The 14,905-nt window shown below is 40.1% G+C and overlaps 1 protein-coding gene across 3 annotated transcripts in view; it reads right to left on the reverse strand.

Moving 5' to 3' along the window:
- ABCC4 (ATP binding cassette subfamily C member 4 (PEL blood group)) overlaps positions 1-14,905 on the reverse strand; it is a 186,369-nt gene that overhangs the window by 38,276 nt on the left and 133,188 nt on the right. For all 3 annotated transcript variants that reach the window (XM_063336396.1, XM_063336387.1, XM_063336381.1), the window contains 5 exons: positions 10,323-10,473; positions 9,562-9,681; positions 5,696-5,806; positions 4,083-4,183; positions 2,153-2,344 (listed from right to left, as the gene is read on the reverse strand). In XM_063336396.1, the coding sequence (XP_063192466.1) occupies positions 2,153-2,344; positions 4,083-4,183; positions 5,696-5,806; positions 9,562-9,681; positions 10,323-10,473 (675 nt within the window). The remainder of the gene's footprint in view (positions 1-2,152; positions 2,345-4,082; positions 4,184-5,695; positions 5,807-9,561; positions 9,682-10,322; positions 10,474-14,905) is intronic.

The following is a 14,905-nucleotide window of genomic DNA, read 5'->3' on the forward strand; positions in this document are numbered from 1 at the left end:
CTCAAGCATCACCCATACTTCAAAGTAGAGCTGCACAAAAAACGAGAGTGAGATTTACAGCGTGTCGGCTCCTCCACTGAATCTGCCCCTCTGTTATCCCTCCGGCGACCTCCCTTTCGTGCGAGGCTGTGCGAGCATTTACACCAACAGCTGCCATGCCGTAAACCCAGACCCTCGCCCTCCTAACTTCTTCCTGTAGCCATACCCCAGATTTAGGATCTGTCAGGACAAGGTGCGTTTAACAATATATCTTGGTCCATACACATTCGTAAGCACCCTAAACCAAAGACAGTGGTATTGAAAAACCAGGGCTCCTCCTGCTGCAGCTATACTGGCTGAAGAGGTAAATCACAGCCAGCTGCTGGCAGAGCTCCCCGTGTGAGCCCTCCCTTGTCTGTCCCCGGCAGACTCTGCTGTGTCAGCAAAGATGTTAAAACATAGATATTCCTACCCTGCTTCGGCTGTAAGGACACACTGAACACCAAGACAAACAGATCAAGAGAGACCCTAACCCATGAGTGATCTGCTAGTAGTTACCTCCTCCACCCTTACTGTGCCTAACGCTTCCCAAACCGGGCACTGGGGTGGCCACAGAAAAAAAAAAAAACCTACAGAATTTTAAACTCATTCATCCTGCCAGTGGCACGGCAGCCACCAGAAGTCCGTGTGAACCCAGGGTATGAGCAGGCATTAAGGGCTCTCACTGACAACCACATGGGCAGAATCCTTAGTGGACCTGGAAACCTGGTTCTGAAGAGACACTTCTCTGTAATTAAAACCAATATAAGGGACACAGATGCTTGGGAGATTTATTTTACGCAGTGGCAGCCTACTGCAATATTGTGCAAAACACCATAGAAAGCAAACATGAAGTTCCTGGCAACTGTTTCAAGCTGGGTAAATTCACTTCAGGATGACAAAACCACAGCATAACCACTCAGCAAAAATAAATACCCCCAGTCATCCCTCCCCCTCCTGTCCCCACCAAGGACTGAGTCATACACTGCTAATATCTCTCGCTTCCAGTTTCTATTTTATTTTATTTTTGTCTCTCACTAAGAAATGTAAATCTTCTTGTCTGCTATTACATTGGAGTGATATATAACAGCTAAAGAAATGGCCCATAGGCAAGAAAAGTAGAGAGCAGATAAACATCCCTTTTGCTCGTCTCCTTAAACACCCTTTTTAACACAGCCATACCTAATTCCATGAGATCCTCTCCATGTAGCAAAGTTGGGTTGAATTCTGGTAACATGCATGTTAATAAAAAAGTCCACTTGAGCAACAAAACAGGTTTGAGACTGAACGGAAAAGCACGTTACAAATGAGGCCAGGGCAACGATTGCAGAGAGCTGAACCAGCCTCCTAGGGAAGATATCCTAATCAAAAAAGTACATGCGCATTTGAAATGTAGCAAAGCACGAATTAACACTGCAGGGCTCTAATTTAATTTTGTCTGCGGGGGAGACCTTCCCTGTAGCACTCTTTCAATTGGGATGGTGTCAAAATTGGGGACGAAGAGTCAAATTTGCAGAGGAGGGAGAGTTTTATTTCTATGTTTCTTTTGGCTACCAATCTAATTAATGGCAACAGTTAATTGGATTGGTAGCCGAAAGGAACTGAAATAAAATCCCCAATTCTAAACTCATGCAAGTGATTTGTATTTCTTTCTTCTCCCTTCCGTTCGGGGCTCTGTGCGAGCACGTGCACATTCCTTATTTTCAGTGGTCTCTGTTCACCTTGTGTGTTGACCCCCTTCACTCCATTCGCGTTCCCTCTACTGAATCCTCAGTTTCCTAATGCAGCTCCATTTGCTTTGGATTTGAACAAACATTTTGGGCTGTCTGTATTGTGAATGTCTGCCTCTTTATGACGAAACTCAAATTTTATCAGGAAATTATCAAATATATGTAACCCTTTGTTTTAACAGACAGAAATGTCATGTTCCCAGACACATTTATGCCACCTTTACAGGAAATAAGTAGGCTCCAACTCTTGCTATTAAATACGACTAAGGCTTATTTTTTAAAAGAACATTTACTAATTTCCTAACATCCACCTATTTTAGAATGTATTTTTATCACACAGCTTCCTGTCAACTTATCATCTCTCCTTAATTTCTAAGCATGGCCAAAGACAGCCCTATACATACCTTTTCTTTTGGTTTAATTAAAACAGACAAATGTCTTAACACCAAAGGTCCATCTAGGCTGTAAGTGAAGTTAACATTTTCAAATGCTATCATTCCTTGGCTTGGCCATTCAGGAGGCGGATGCTTGTTGGTCTCCCAAGGAGCTTCCTTTTCAAGTTCTGTGTATTCCATTACTCTTTCTACTGATATCATCTAAGGGGACGAAAGAAGACACACACACACACACACATATATATATACACACACACGCGTACAGAAATTTCAGCGTATTGAATATACTGCAAATACTGCATATGTGTGTGTGTATTTTTGCTATAAAGATTCAATTAAAATTATTCCAGTGTGGTTTTTTTTAAGCACAGATAACCGTATTTGGTACCATCCTATGCTTACTTTATACAACTGAAAAAGTGGAAAGAATGCATCTCATGGCCTGCTACAGACCCAAATCTATCATGACACATAAATGCATACATAAGCATTCATTTCTAACCAGTGGGATTAATTACAAATCTAAGTACGTGCATAAGGATTAAGAAATTTAAGCTATGAGAGCTGTCTGTCAGTCTTGGCTAAGACGACAGCCTTACACTGTGTCTTGGGAAGACAAAGCTAGAAATGAAGCTGCCATGAGTTACAGGCACGTGCACAACAGCTACGAGCATCAAGTTACTGGCTTCATCGTCCCTTTTTCTGTCCTTATCATTACCACTGTGCCCGCCCCCAGCAAATCTTTGACATATGTTTGTCACAAGCAACTCCACACCCCGAGATAGCTGCCGCCGTATTATTGGTGACTTATATGCAATAAACCTCGTGTTCCTACATATTTTACGCCAGATACAAAAGAACCTGCGTTATTTGCTGATGCCTCTAATCTTACGGTAAGGAAGTGAAACAGGAGTTGAGCTCTCTAGACACTTTTTTCCCCTTGAGCAAATAACAGAAGTTTTGTTTAGGTTCTGGTGTGCACCCTCACCCAAACATCTTCTCAATACAATTAATTTTATTTACCAGTCACCACTAGTTTATTCATGTCTGAAAAAAATGCTCTGAAGAAGCAACGTGCTAGACAAAAAAAAATACAAATCTAACATTATTATTCATTTTATCTGTTATTAAACATGGCTTTGCAACTTCTACAAAAGGACTACAGGTATTTCCTAGACTACGGTCAGCAATTCATAATTACAAGCAATCTTCAGCTGTCAGCACAACACACAAAAAAAACAGGTTTATGCTCAATGTGGTCTTTTTATAGTTTTTTTTCTTATATATTAACTTAAGGAAGTAAATAGGCAAACTAGAACATGCTGGTAAATATTGTAAATCTGTGGAAGGCAATTTATTTTAAATATTTTGGAAAACACACGACCCTCTCATCTGAATATAAACAAATGATTTCAAATATTTGTTAACTTACACCAAATTAAGAAGATATAAGCCTTTACAATGGATTAACAGGACCATAAAAAAATGCCACGACAGATATAAATAAAATTTTAAAGTGCAATAATTAATAATACTAAATTAAAAATACCAAATCTAAAAAAAAAAAAGAAAAAAAATCATTTAAAACAAACTTACTTATAGAGAGGGGATTGATTTATTGTAATTTTAGCGAGTTGCAATGCAATTGTCCACACTGTATCTAGACAGTCTCCCTTCTGTTGTAAAGGGAGATTATAAAGCCTCCTTTACTGTGAACGGAGAGGGACAGTCACTGGGCACAATTCATCTCAACAGACATTCAAAATCCGTCAGACAAATTATACCCTAGAAGAGGCTCTTTTTCTTTATGGACTGTAAGTGGTGCCTCAGTAGCTTGCTACGGTATTAACGTCCTAATTAAGAAGAATCTCATCTTTAAGGCCTCATGTCACAACCACGAAAAGGAACCGAGAGGTGAAAAGGAAGAAATAAACGTTACCAGGTTTTCAACTTCAGCACTTTGCCTCACACCCCACTGGAATGTTCCCATGAGGGTGATTGCGTAGGACAGAGCCAAACCAACCTGCCCCGCGTTCAAAGCTGCAGAACAAAGGAAAAAAGAGAACGAAATAGGTACACTGGTAATTACACAAAATCCTAGTTAACTTCACTTTCATGAGGTTACTTACATGATGGAAGCATTACAGCCAGAATTTTGTATGGTTACGCTGTACTTGCCATCTGCGCAATGAGTAGCCCCAGGCAGAACAGCTACTTGCTGCACTTTTTTTTTTTTTTTTTTCTTTTTTTGGTACGTTTTGGAAATTGTCTGTATATTTGAAATGATAATCCCAATTCTCCTTGGCCTGGCATTTTATCCAAAAACTGAGGTTCAGTCTCAAAACTGTACTTACATAGCTTGTTAGAGTCATCCCTATCTGGCTGAGCATTAGTAACTTTTCACTTTTTTTCTAAGGGAATTAGGTCAGCCCGTAAACTTAAGGAAAAAATGAGTGTAAAGTGATTTCCAAATAAGTTGCAAACATTTACATCAACTTTGTACTCTTGTAAGCGATCAGATGAAATAACAGGACAGAATGCTTCTTCCCCTGTTTATATAAGCATTTATTGTGTTCAGTGGGTCTGCTCTCACAAAACAAATTAATTCTGTCTGCTCCAATATTAAGCACGATTGTCCTCTGACTTACTTGAACTTTATCCTAGCATAGCTCTATTGACTTCAAGAGAGCTACTCCTTATCCAGAGGCAAGGAAAAGATTCGGGACCATTGTTTTGACTTGTCTTTTTGCATTCTAATAACATCAAACCTAGCTCAAAATTTTCAGTGTTGAGTAGCACAGAGTGTTCAGATTTTAAAACACACACGCATATACAGAACTTATCCAAAGGAAAAAGAAAAGAAACAAAAACAGCAAATTAGCACTAATTTTCATGTCCAAGATAATTACTTCTTCCTTCGTATTTTAGATGACTATCTCATTTTAGTACATCTAACCCAATTACATCCTGGATGATGCATACGCTAATGACAGTTCATGAGTGACAGTGAACATAAAATGTATTATTATGAGGCGATTTTATTTCTGGAACTGGCCTATCCTGCTGATCCAAGATATTAGGAAAGTATCCCTAGGAATTTTAGCTTGCCTTTTGGCCTACTGTGCCATGCGTAGAAAGGAAAAAAGCTGTTAAGAAGCGGCTCCGTGGGTGTTTCAGTATGAAAGGGAAAGCCCTGTAGGCCTAAAAAAGAAAGGCAAAGGTGGGGAAAAAGAAAAAGATTTATTTGTTGTTATTGCTGTGAAAGCCAGAATCTCAAAAGTGAAGATTACAGATCTGCAAGTTTGTATGCACATTTGGAGACGATGGCAGATGCATGCCTAAGCCCAGAAGATGTCTGAACTGCCTCCAGTATTTGCAGCAAAGCAGATACAGCCCCAATGCCCTAGACCAAGGAAGAGATCGTGATCTAGAAAGAAACATTTAACTTAATTACAGTCCTTAAACAATTAGAAACAGCAAACTATGAAAAAGAATTAGACATTACTATACATGGTAATTACTGGGTGAACTTTTTCTAACATCTGTACTTACTCTTGGCAAGAAGCAGGGAACCAAAAGCAACCACTATAACAAAAATGGCACAGATGGCATCCAGACGCACAGCAAACCACCTCGAGGTCGTCAAAAATAGAAACCAGGCCTCTAACGTATATTTTACAAAGACATAAGAACAGTGGATTATTAGAAAACTAAGCTGTGTAATTATTATTAAATTGATTCGTGTTGATATTTTAAGTTGTTAAAAAAAAACACTGCCACCTTCAAGTGCACGTCTGTATGGACTGATGATGATCAGAATATTATCCAGTTTTCCTGAAATGGTCTAACCTAGTTTTCACACTGATAGCAACCACAGTGAGTATAACAAACAGTAATAGGAAGAAAAATAAAAACAATCAAGGCCCGAAGCATGGTCCATTTATTTAAAACGCAGCTGCAGCCAGTTAAGGTCCCATAAGAGCTATTCAATACAGCCAGTGGAGCTACAGAGCTATTCAGCTGACTAAATGCACATATCTATTTTTGGAGAAGCTCACAGGTGGACATCTCCACTGGGCACTTACATCCAGGTGTCCACAATTCGGTGCTAAATTACATCCCAGATAGATATGCTGCAGTACAAGATACAGGAGACGGCAGCAAAAGACATCGTAATACAGAAGGCAAACCGTTTGAATTCAGGGCCAAAACCAGAAGTCAAGCAGCCATAACAAAGTATGGCATTATTTATTGCTTAGGCTGCAGTCAGATGAATTGTTCCAGCTGCTAGCAAGTCACAGCAGCAGGTCACCATTCCAAGCCTTTCTGCATTGCTTGTCATTACTCCATGCTAAAGATCAGTGCTGTTTCAACTGTTCCACTGTTCCTTAGCCCAGTGCTGGGAAAGATTCAAACTAAAAAAAAACCCTCCCTTGTATAGAAAAAGGGAGGAGGTGAGTCTGTTTTTAAGCCAGATCATTTTGGACAGCCAGATTACAGAGTGAGCAAATCAATAATTCAGACAACAGAAGTGCAGGAGGGCAGTAACTTTGGGAGGGCAGGGGAGGGCAAGTAAGGATGACAAGAGGCAGCCAAGTAAGGTCCAGACCTGGTAACCTCTTAGTCCCATTTACAGCAACTCTATAACTGCATATGCCTGACCACCGGTTCCATTAAACGAAAGACATCTGCTGTGATCTAATGGACAGTCATACACCTAAGCACATGGAACGATACATGCAGAAGACAGTGCCACATCAAATCATAAATGTACTTCCAAAAATTGAATTCACTGTGATAATTTAGGTACCTCTCTGAAACCCCCCAGGAGCTGTGTGGCATTGGAAGCAGAGCCTACAGGGCTTCCTGGTGACATGGAAGGTCATTTTTAGTGCAATAGTGTAGTTGTAAGACCAGAAAATGGGACACTTGGGTTGCAGATTTTTCAACTCCCAGGTTTTGCTCCACTGATCCTGTTGCACTAAACTGTCAGCTTGAGACAGGTCATTCTGCAGCCTCCCTCTGTAACCAGGGTCACCGTGCATGCAGGAATACAGCATTCATGGGGACTAAGAAAGACTCGCCATGATGTAACTTCTGATGACTCATGAATTTGCTTATAGAGATGTTGCACTGGCCGGAAGGAAACTTAGGTTTGGTCAAACCTCAGCATGCCTTTTAGATGTTTCTTATCTAAAGATTATTTAATATCAAATTCATAGGCATCCCTGAAGGAAGGTTCAAAGCGAGTGTCCCGTTTCCCATATTCAGCCCTAAGAAGCAAGGAGGATACCACTCCAGCCAAAAGCAGTAAACAAACACATTGCTGGTTGGGAGAGCCTTCTACGATGCAGGGAAGAATTTAAAACTCTTTGGGAAACTTAAGAACCCAGGACTCCAAATTTGTGAACTAGTACGAAAGGCATCCTCTTCTCTCGGCTATTGCTTGCACGTATTTAGTATCAAAGAATCATTCAGGGTGGAAGCAACCTCTGGAGGTCTCTAGTTCAGCCTCCGGCTCAAAGCAGGAGCAGCTCTGAGGTCAGACCGTGCTGCTCCATGCTTTATGCAGTTAGAGTCTTGAAAATCTCTATGGATGGAGCCTGCACAACATCTCTGGGCAACCTGTTCCTCTGACTGACTGTCCTCGTGGTGAAAAAGTTTTTAGTATTCAGGTTAAAAAGTATTCAGGTTAAACCTCTCTTGTTTCCACTTCTACCCATTTTTGTGCTCCTCCCACCATGTACGACTGAAGAGCCTGACTACATTTTTGGTAACGTCCTTGCAGGTACTGGAAGGCAGCTGTTAAATCCTCTGTAAGCCTTCTCTTCTGCGTGTTGAATAAGCCCAGTTTCCTCAGCCTCTCCTCACAGGGAATCTTTCCTGTCAGTTCCCTCACCATCCACCATCAGTGGTCCCTCCACTGAACTCACTCCAGTTTGTTAGAGCGTTTCCTGTATCTGGGGGTCCAAAACTGGATGCAGTATTCCAGATGTGGGTTAACAAGTGCCAAGGGGGATAATCACTTCCCTCCTTCCACTGGCTGTGCTCCTGTTGTCCAGATGTTGGCCTTCTTTGCTGCCCAGGCACACTACTGGCTCATATTCCCTCCGAGGACCGAAAACCACACACACGCACACAGACTAAGCAAGCTGGTATTTCCCACCCCAAATACTCTGGTGGGAAAAGCACCAAGATGAAGCATGTAGGTACACAAAAAAGTGCGACTGTAAGCACTGAAACTTGATCTCAAAAGCACATTCCTGAACTGCCCAGCAGTGGTGTTACTGACAGTTTTCTTAGAGAGACGCATAAAATCGACTGGAAAATAGTGTGCTTATGTTCCTTAGATCTGACCTTAAAATACAAGAAAATATTTCTTTTAAAGGTCACGGTCCTCTTTGTCTAGTGAAACTTTTGTATGCAGTTTATCAGCTAAAGATTGCTTTCAATACAAAGCCTAAAAAGCAACTTTGTGTTCCCTTGCTATCCGCTACTGTAAAATTGATTTGGTCAAATTACTAGTAACTTGAAATTATTAAGAAATGGGGAATTCAAAGCCTCCCTGGAAGATATGTTTTCCCGGTCACAAGTTACTGGGCTAAACACTAAGGTCAGTGTGCGCGATTCTACAGCCTGTGATAACCATACTTCAGAAAAGATCAGCTGGTCCGGTATGAAACCTTAGAAGCCCATAAATTACAAAAAAGCTATAGACATACTTGTATGTCTTAGAATATACTTGTGTGTCTTAGGACAGAGGAAATTCAAGATCTTGCCTAACAAACACAAAATGCAAATTTGTATTCTCCTGCATCTTGAAAAACATTGTAATGGAGAACATTTAGTTGACGAAAGGTAAAGAATCAAAGCGCAAATCTGAATTATAGTACTTACGCTTGCAGAATACTAATATTTTACACCTTCTAGTCATGTTAATACCATGTATTAGATCTGAGCCCTGAAAACTGCTCAAAGTAAAAACGAAGTGGAATTTATGAAACTTTTCCAAGATGATTTATATTAATAATCTCTTCCCTGTCCTAGCACACTACTTAATATTAAATGCTTCATAATACAGCTTGTTTTTCTCTCTCTCTCTTTTTAATGATGGAATCCAGGAAAATGTCAAAAATGATTCTTTAAGTATTCTTATCAGGCATACTTTAAAATGTTTATCTTAGACATTGTTAAAACATATGCGTGGGTATCTCAAATTACATTACAGCCCAAAGTAAACTCTCAAAATCTAGACAGATAATAACTTTTTTGTTCTACTAGAGAAATTTTACCCTAAAGAGACAAGTACGCAGCTCCTACTGATTTTAATGTACATTATATACATGTTGCTGAGGGCATAAGGTATTTCCCTCCTACAGAGCAAAGTATTTGATTTTTCACGTCAATTCATCACAAACCTGAGTGGAGGTCTTGGTGTGCATCAAATAATTTTTGAAATCTTTCCTCTGCTTTCAAAGCCCGAATAGTCCAAAGTCCCTGAAGGGATGACGACAAGTGGGAGAACACTGGACTGCGAGCTACAAAGGGAAATGAGAGTAACTTAGCAATAGCTGAAGGACAACATTTAATTCTTTTTGTACCACACTAATCTTTAATCCTACTACTTTATATTTAGCCATACCAGTTACTGTACTGCATCCGTTTAGAATAAATATGTGATATCTTCAACCAATTTCCTCTTACTCAATGAGAATCAGTCAGACAGCCAGACAGATTAATTTATACAAAAAATGTCTTACATTTTTAACAATAGCTGTCGCTGAGGAAATTCTTTGAGCTTTATTAATGACACGAGGCACCCATGTTTGTTATTCATAATGCTTAATATTTCATATCACAGTCAAGCTAAAGTCAGACACAAGAATCAGATTAGGTCAGAAACACCATTAGTATGTGCATGCAAGGTCCCAAAGACCAGCAACTTAGCATGTTCTTAACTAGCTTTACTTACAGATAGTTAAACTGGCATACCTAAGGCTTATCATTATGCAAAACAGGAATTAAGTATGTAATTTACTAGTTGAGAACCAAGGCAATAAGGAAATTATTTGCATAGCAAAAGAAAAAAAATCTTTGATGGATTGTCTATAAAATACTAGCATTTCACATAATAATAAGCAGGGTTCAAACTAATATAAAGTCCCACCAAACTACATACTTGTGGATTCTAGACGTTTAATATCTCTTGAAGTGTCTAAGAAATATCGTCGAAGAAAAATGAAAAGAATAAATAGTGGAATTAAGGGTATGAGTATCCAAGGAATCACTGCCACAGCCACAGCCACCACACCAAAAATCTGTAGGAGAGTCTGTAACACAATAGAAATAAAATACAAAACTCTTTGTCAGAAGAATTTAATTTAGAACAAGTATAAAACTATTTAACACTATTGAAACACTTAAATATTTAAACATAACCACCAAATTTAAGAGCGGATGCATTGTATAACATATGAGCAACATCTATTTTTAAGTAACTTGAAGACTTTACGATTTTAATTTGAGTAATTGTGCCATTTATGGTTTTCTTCGCATTATTTGTTCTTTAAGAAATGTAGTTACAAAACTGGTTGACTGAACATTAGTGTCTTTCTTCGTGGACTATTCTGTGACTGCTGTAACAAAATAGATGATTAATGAAATAGTTTGTGTCCATTAAAGATCAGTTGTCTACCTGGTGAATCAGGGATATGTTTTTTCACTCCAGGTAAAAATAAACTGCTGAAAGACTGACTTTCAGTTGAAAGACTTGACAGTTGGAAGACCGACTTTCAACACAGGCTTGTAACTTTTTCCTAAAAACAACTTTGTCCCATTTAGAAAGAAAACCTGCTATCAGTGAGCTTTCTCTTCCCAAAGGATTGCTTTGGGAAACATTACAAATAACGCTGTGCAAGAAGTGTCATAAGAGGCTAGTTTTACCAGGTTTACTTCAGAGTATGAGATGAACGGCTGGGCTAAACCTGAATTTACTCTTAGAAAACTAGATATAATGTGGAATGAAGCTGTGTTGCTTAGGTCAGTGGATCCTGGCACCGCTTTCCAGATTAAATTCCACATTTCCTGCAGACCTCTTCACATCAAATTTTCAGTTTGGATACACTATGAAAAGCATTATCTGTACACAAATTTATTTCAGAACACCAGCTGTGTATGTATGTATGTATGCCAGGAGTCCTGGCATAATGAAATCAGGGTGTGTTCATTTGCTCCTTAAAAAGGGGGGGGAAAAAAAAAACCCCAAACACACAAAAAGAAACTCAGCTTGCACAGAAACCAGAAAACTGAAATTTGAGCTCAATGCTAAATTCCTGTATTGTTTTAATTAACAAATCCTTCAAAATGGCAATATTTTCTAAAAGGTTTCCTTTTTAGGGACTGTAGAGGAGCCGCCGCCTTCATCATCACGTACGACACACAAGTAGATTACAGGTGAGCTTTGTGGCTGCCTGACTTTTGGAGGCCAAAAATGCATTAGTGACCACTGGGTGCTGAGAATGTGTGTCTCACAGCAAAAAGGCTTCCGTCCCTGTATCTGTGCATCAAACTGGAAAAGTTAAGCAACACGTGAGCTAAGGCTGGATACCAGAAAACCGCCTGGATTTTCAAACCCCTTCCCTGGAAGCGCCTATGAAACACTGCATTTCAGGTAGCCCACACACACACACTCTAAAGCCAAAACCAAGCACCTTTTCCCTACATTTGTTTTTTTCTCGAGGCTTCTCTGACTTTACCCTAATTTCACCTGACCAAAGAGCAAAGCCACACACCTTACGCATTAGAACTGCATGAGTCAGCATAATGCAGTCTTCGGCTCTAAGCAAGATCTTAGCTCACGATAGGAGATTTATCAGTGTAACAGCCTTGCACCTCAGATCCTGAAAGCACATTATAGGGTCTCATAAATCTATTAAGGAAAATAGCTATAGGGTAGATACGGGGTAGGAGCTCTGAAGGAAGCTGCATTACCACTACACTGCTCATCCGTGGGTTAAGGTGTTGACGGCATCATGTTGTTTGACCTTCTAGATACGTAGATTGCAAACATTTTACCTAGATTTCATCACGAGGCAGTAAGGTGGCAGCGAGAGTGCACCGTACTTCGCTTGGATCAATTACGCCCAAGGTTATGTCAGCACAAAGCAAAACAAAGCACCCCGGCTCCTCATCAGCGCTGCCGTCAGACCTTCTCTACCTTGTACTTCTCCGGCGTTCTTTAAAACCTTGTATGCGTATTTCATTTTTATTGTGGATGAGGAGAAAGGAAATAAAGATTCCTGACCTCCTTCAAATTTTCTCCTGTCTAGATCACTGTTTTCCCCAGTACTGCCCATTGTCTCTGCCAAACCTATCAGCCATCCACTACTTCCTAATTTCTCATCGGCAAATGGAGTTCAAAGTCCGTTCCTTCCTCTAACAACTCACTCCCAAATCTGCTTTATACACCTGCTGCCTTCTCCCTCCATCACCTCTTAGACAGTCACAAAAAAGCAGTTTCTGAAGTACTTCTGTCTCCTCATACCATCAGCCGCAAACCTGAAGCGAAGCGCTGAGGAAAGCTGCTTCAAGGAAAAGAATTCCAAGGAAAATAAATGCTTCTTAATAAAAAATAAAAAAGCCTGAACTAAAGTTAAAACTAGAAGTTTTACTGATGATAATCTACAGTGTGTTGCAAAGTGCCAGTGGGGGTAGGAGTGGGAGTAGAACTATTAGGATCCAGCTCATGTAAACAAAGCCTTGCTACGGCGAAAATACAGGGAAGGAAAAGATGGTTAGGATGACTAAAGTAAAAATCTGACACCGCCTTTGGAAGGAATTTTAGATGAGCCTGCACCACCTTATCATTATAAAAATTTATGATAGGGTGGATCAGTCATGTGTGTTGTTTTTTTGGAAAACCAAACGTGCATATAAATTAACTCTTAATGAAGCAGCCTGAAAGCCAGACACAGCCACTTGCAGGCTGTAATCATGTACTCACTGTGTGAGGTAAGGCAAAGGTTCCTGCTCCTGAGTTTCACAAGGGACAGCTAACCTCCTCAGCTGGAGACTGCCCCAACTTCTAGTAGATTCACCGCCTGCAAGCTGGAGGACCCAAGATAACCAGTGGGCTGATGATAATGATCACACGAGTAGTCTGACCGCTCTCCTCTCTGGAGACAAGCAGCGAGCTGGGTATTCAGTTTGCCCAGCAAGAAACGCTCAGGGCTGGGGATCTAGGCCCTGTCTAGCAGAATCAGCTGACAATTGAAAACTGCATCAAAAGGCTAAGCAGGTAAGATTTCCCTACATGAAAGAAATATGGCCTACATAACCAACATCTTTTACTGTATTTCCTAATTGCAGCATTTAAAAGTCTTCTGTAATAACTGTGCAGAAAACAACAGCCAAATAATAATAAAAAAAACCCCAACAGAAGCTGATTAATTACATTTTATAGCTATCTGCACAGTACTGGAAACAAGGCCACCCTATGCAAAAGACATCAGATATACAGGCTACCAAGAATGAAGAGACCTGGATGAAGAAATCTGATTTGCTTCCAAACGGAGACATACTGTCTAATGTCCACCTTCAAATTTGCTTCAGTTTCCCTGGAGAGGGAAGAATCTCCCACGCGCAGACTGCACATACTCCATCCCTAGAGTACAGAAAAGCACGTGCCATTTCTGTTGGAGTCATCCTCTTGCTTGCAAAAGTCCTGAAGGATTTCCCTCATGCTTTGGTCAGTCACTCCGTTCACTATGGCTTGTTTTCCCTCAAAACATCTCCTCTCTTACTGAGGTAAGCATACCCTCCTATAACCCTCTGGGGCAATGAATACTCTGATCGGCACATTCCCTTGCGAAACACGTGCTTTCCCTTCATCTTCTGATGACCTACATATTCGTAATTCTTATAGGTGCTAAGAGTGGTATCCTGGAGCTTCTACCTCGAACAGGTCTTGAACAAGGTATTTCTGTACCACAACCACACAAGAGAAAAAACATTAAACGCGAGGTAAAAAAAACAACAGGAAAAACACATAAAAATCTGGAAAAACATGGGAATTACAAGCTACAAGCCACACTTATATCACAAGCTATAAGCCTTTCCCTTTGCTGCAGAAACTATACCATTTAGATAATGTTAGAAACCTTATGGCAAATTGTAAGCCATTTGAAGTCATTTAATAAAGTTGACAGGACAAAAATGCAAGAGCAAAATTTAGAGTTCAAGATGTCTCATAAGAATGTCTACCCTTCCGTCCTGTAGATCACTGCCCTTCTGTAACAGTTATACCCTCAGATCAATATTTCACGTTTGACTTAGTACTTCTTTGAAAAAGATGCCTGTACTTCATGTAGGACCCCATTTTGAATCACTCAGGTCTGTTGGCACTTTCCTCCAGTGGGTCCTTAGAGTCCTTTATGTCCTCGTGGAAGTACTTATAAAACACCTGTCTAGTCTCTAACAGGCTCAAGAGTCAGATCTTGTGAGGTCTTCCATTTTCTTCCATAATTCAAAAAGAAATTTTGTGGTTTTGTTTTTCAATGGACCTTACAATGTATTTCAGCATTTCTTACAAAATATATGCATAAGGGGTACCATGCAGCTGTGTGTCTATGTAAGTTCCTAGTGTGACTTGTGACACCAAGTCATCCACATGGGTTTGACAGCTATGATATGGGACCTACTGCCATAGGAACCATGCCATTCTGGACTTGCAGCTGGTGACTTGGTAGGATGTCTAATGAATGA

Source organism: Chroicocephalus ridibundus, chromosome 1 (genome assembly GCF_963924245.1).
Source record: "Chroicocephalus ridibundus chromosome 1, bChrRid1.1, whole genome shotgun sequence".
Classification (NCBI taxonomy): domain Eukaryota; kingdom Metazoa; phylum Chordata; class Aves; order Charadriiformes; family Laridae; genus Chroicocephalus; species Chroicocephalus ridibundus.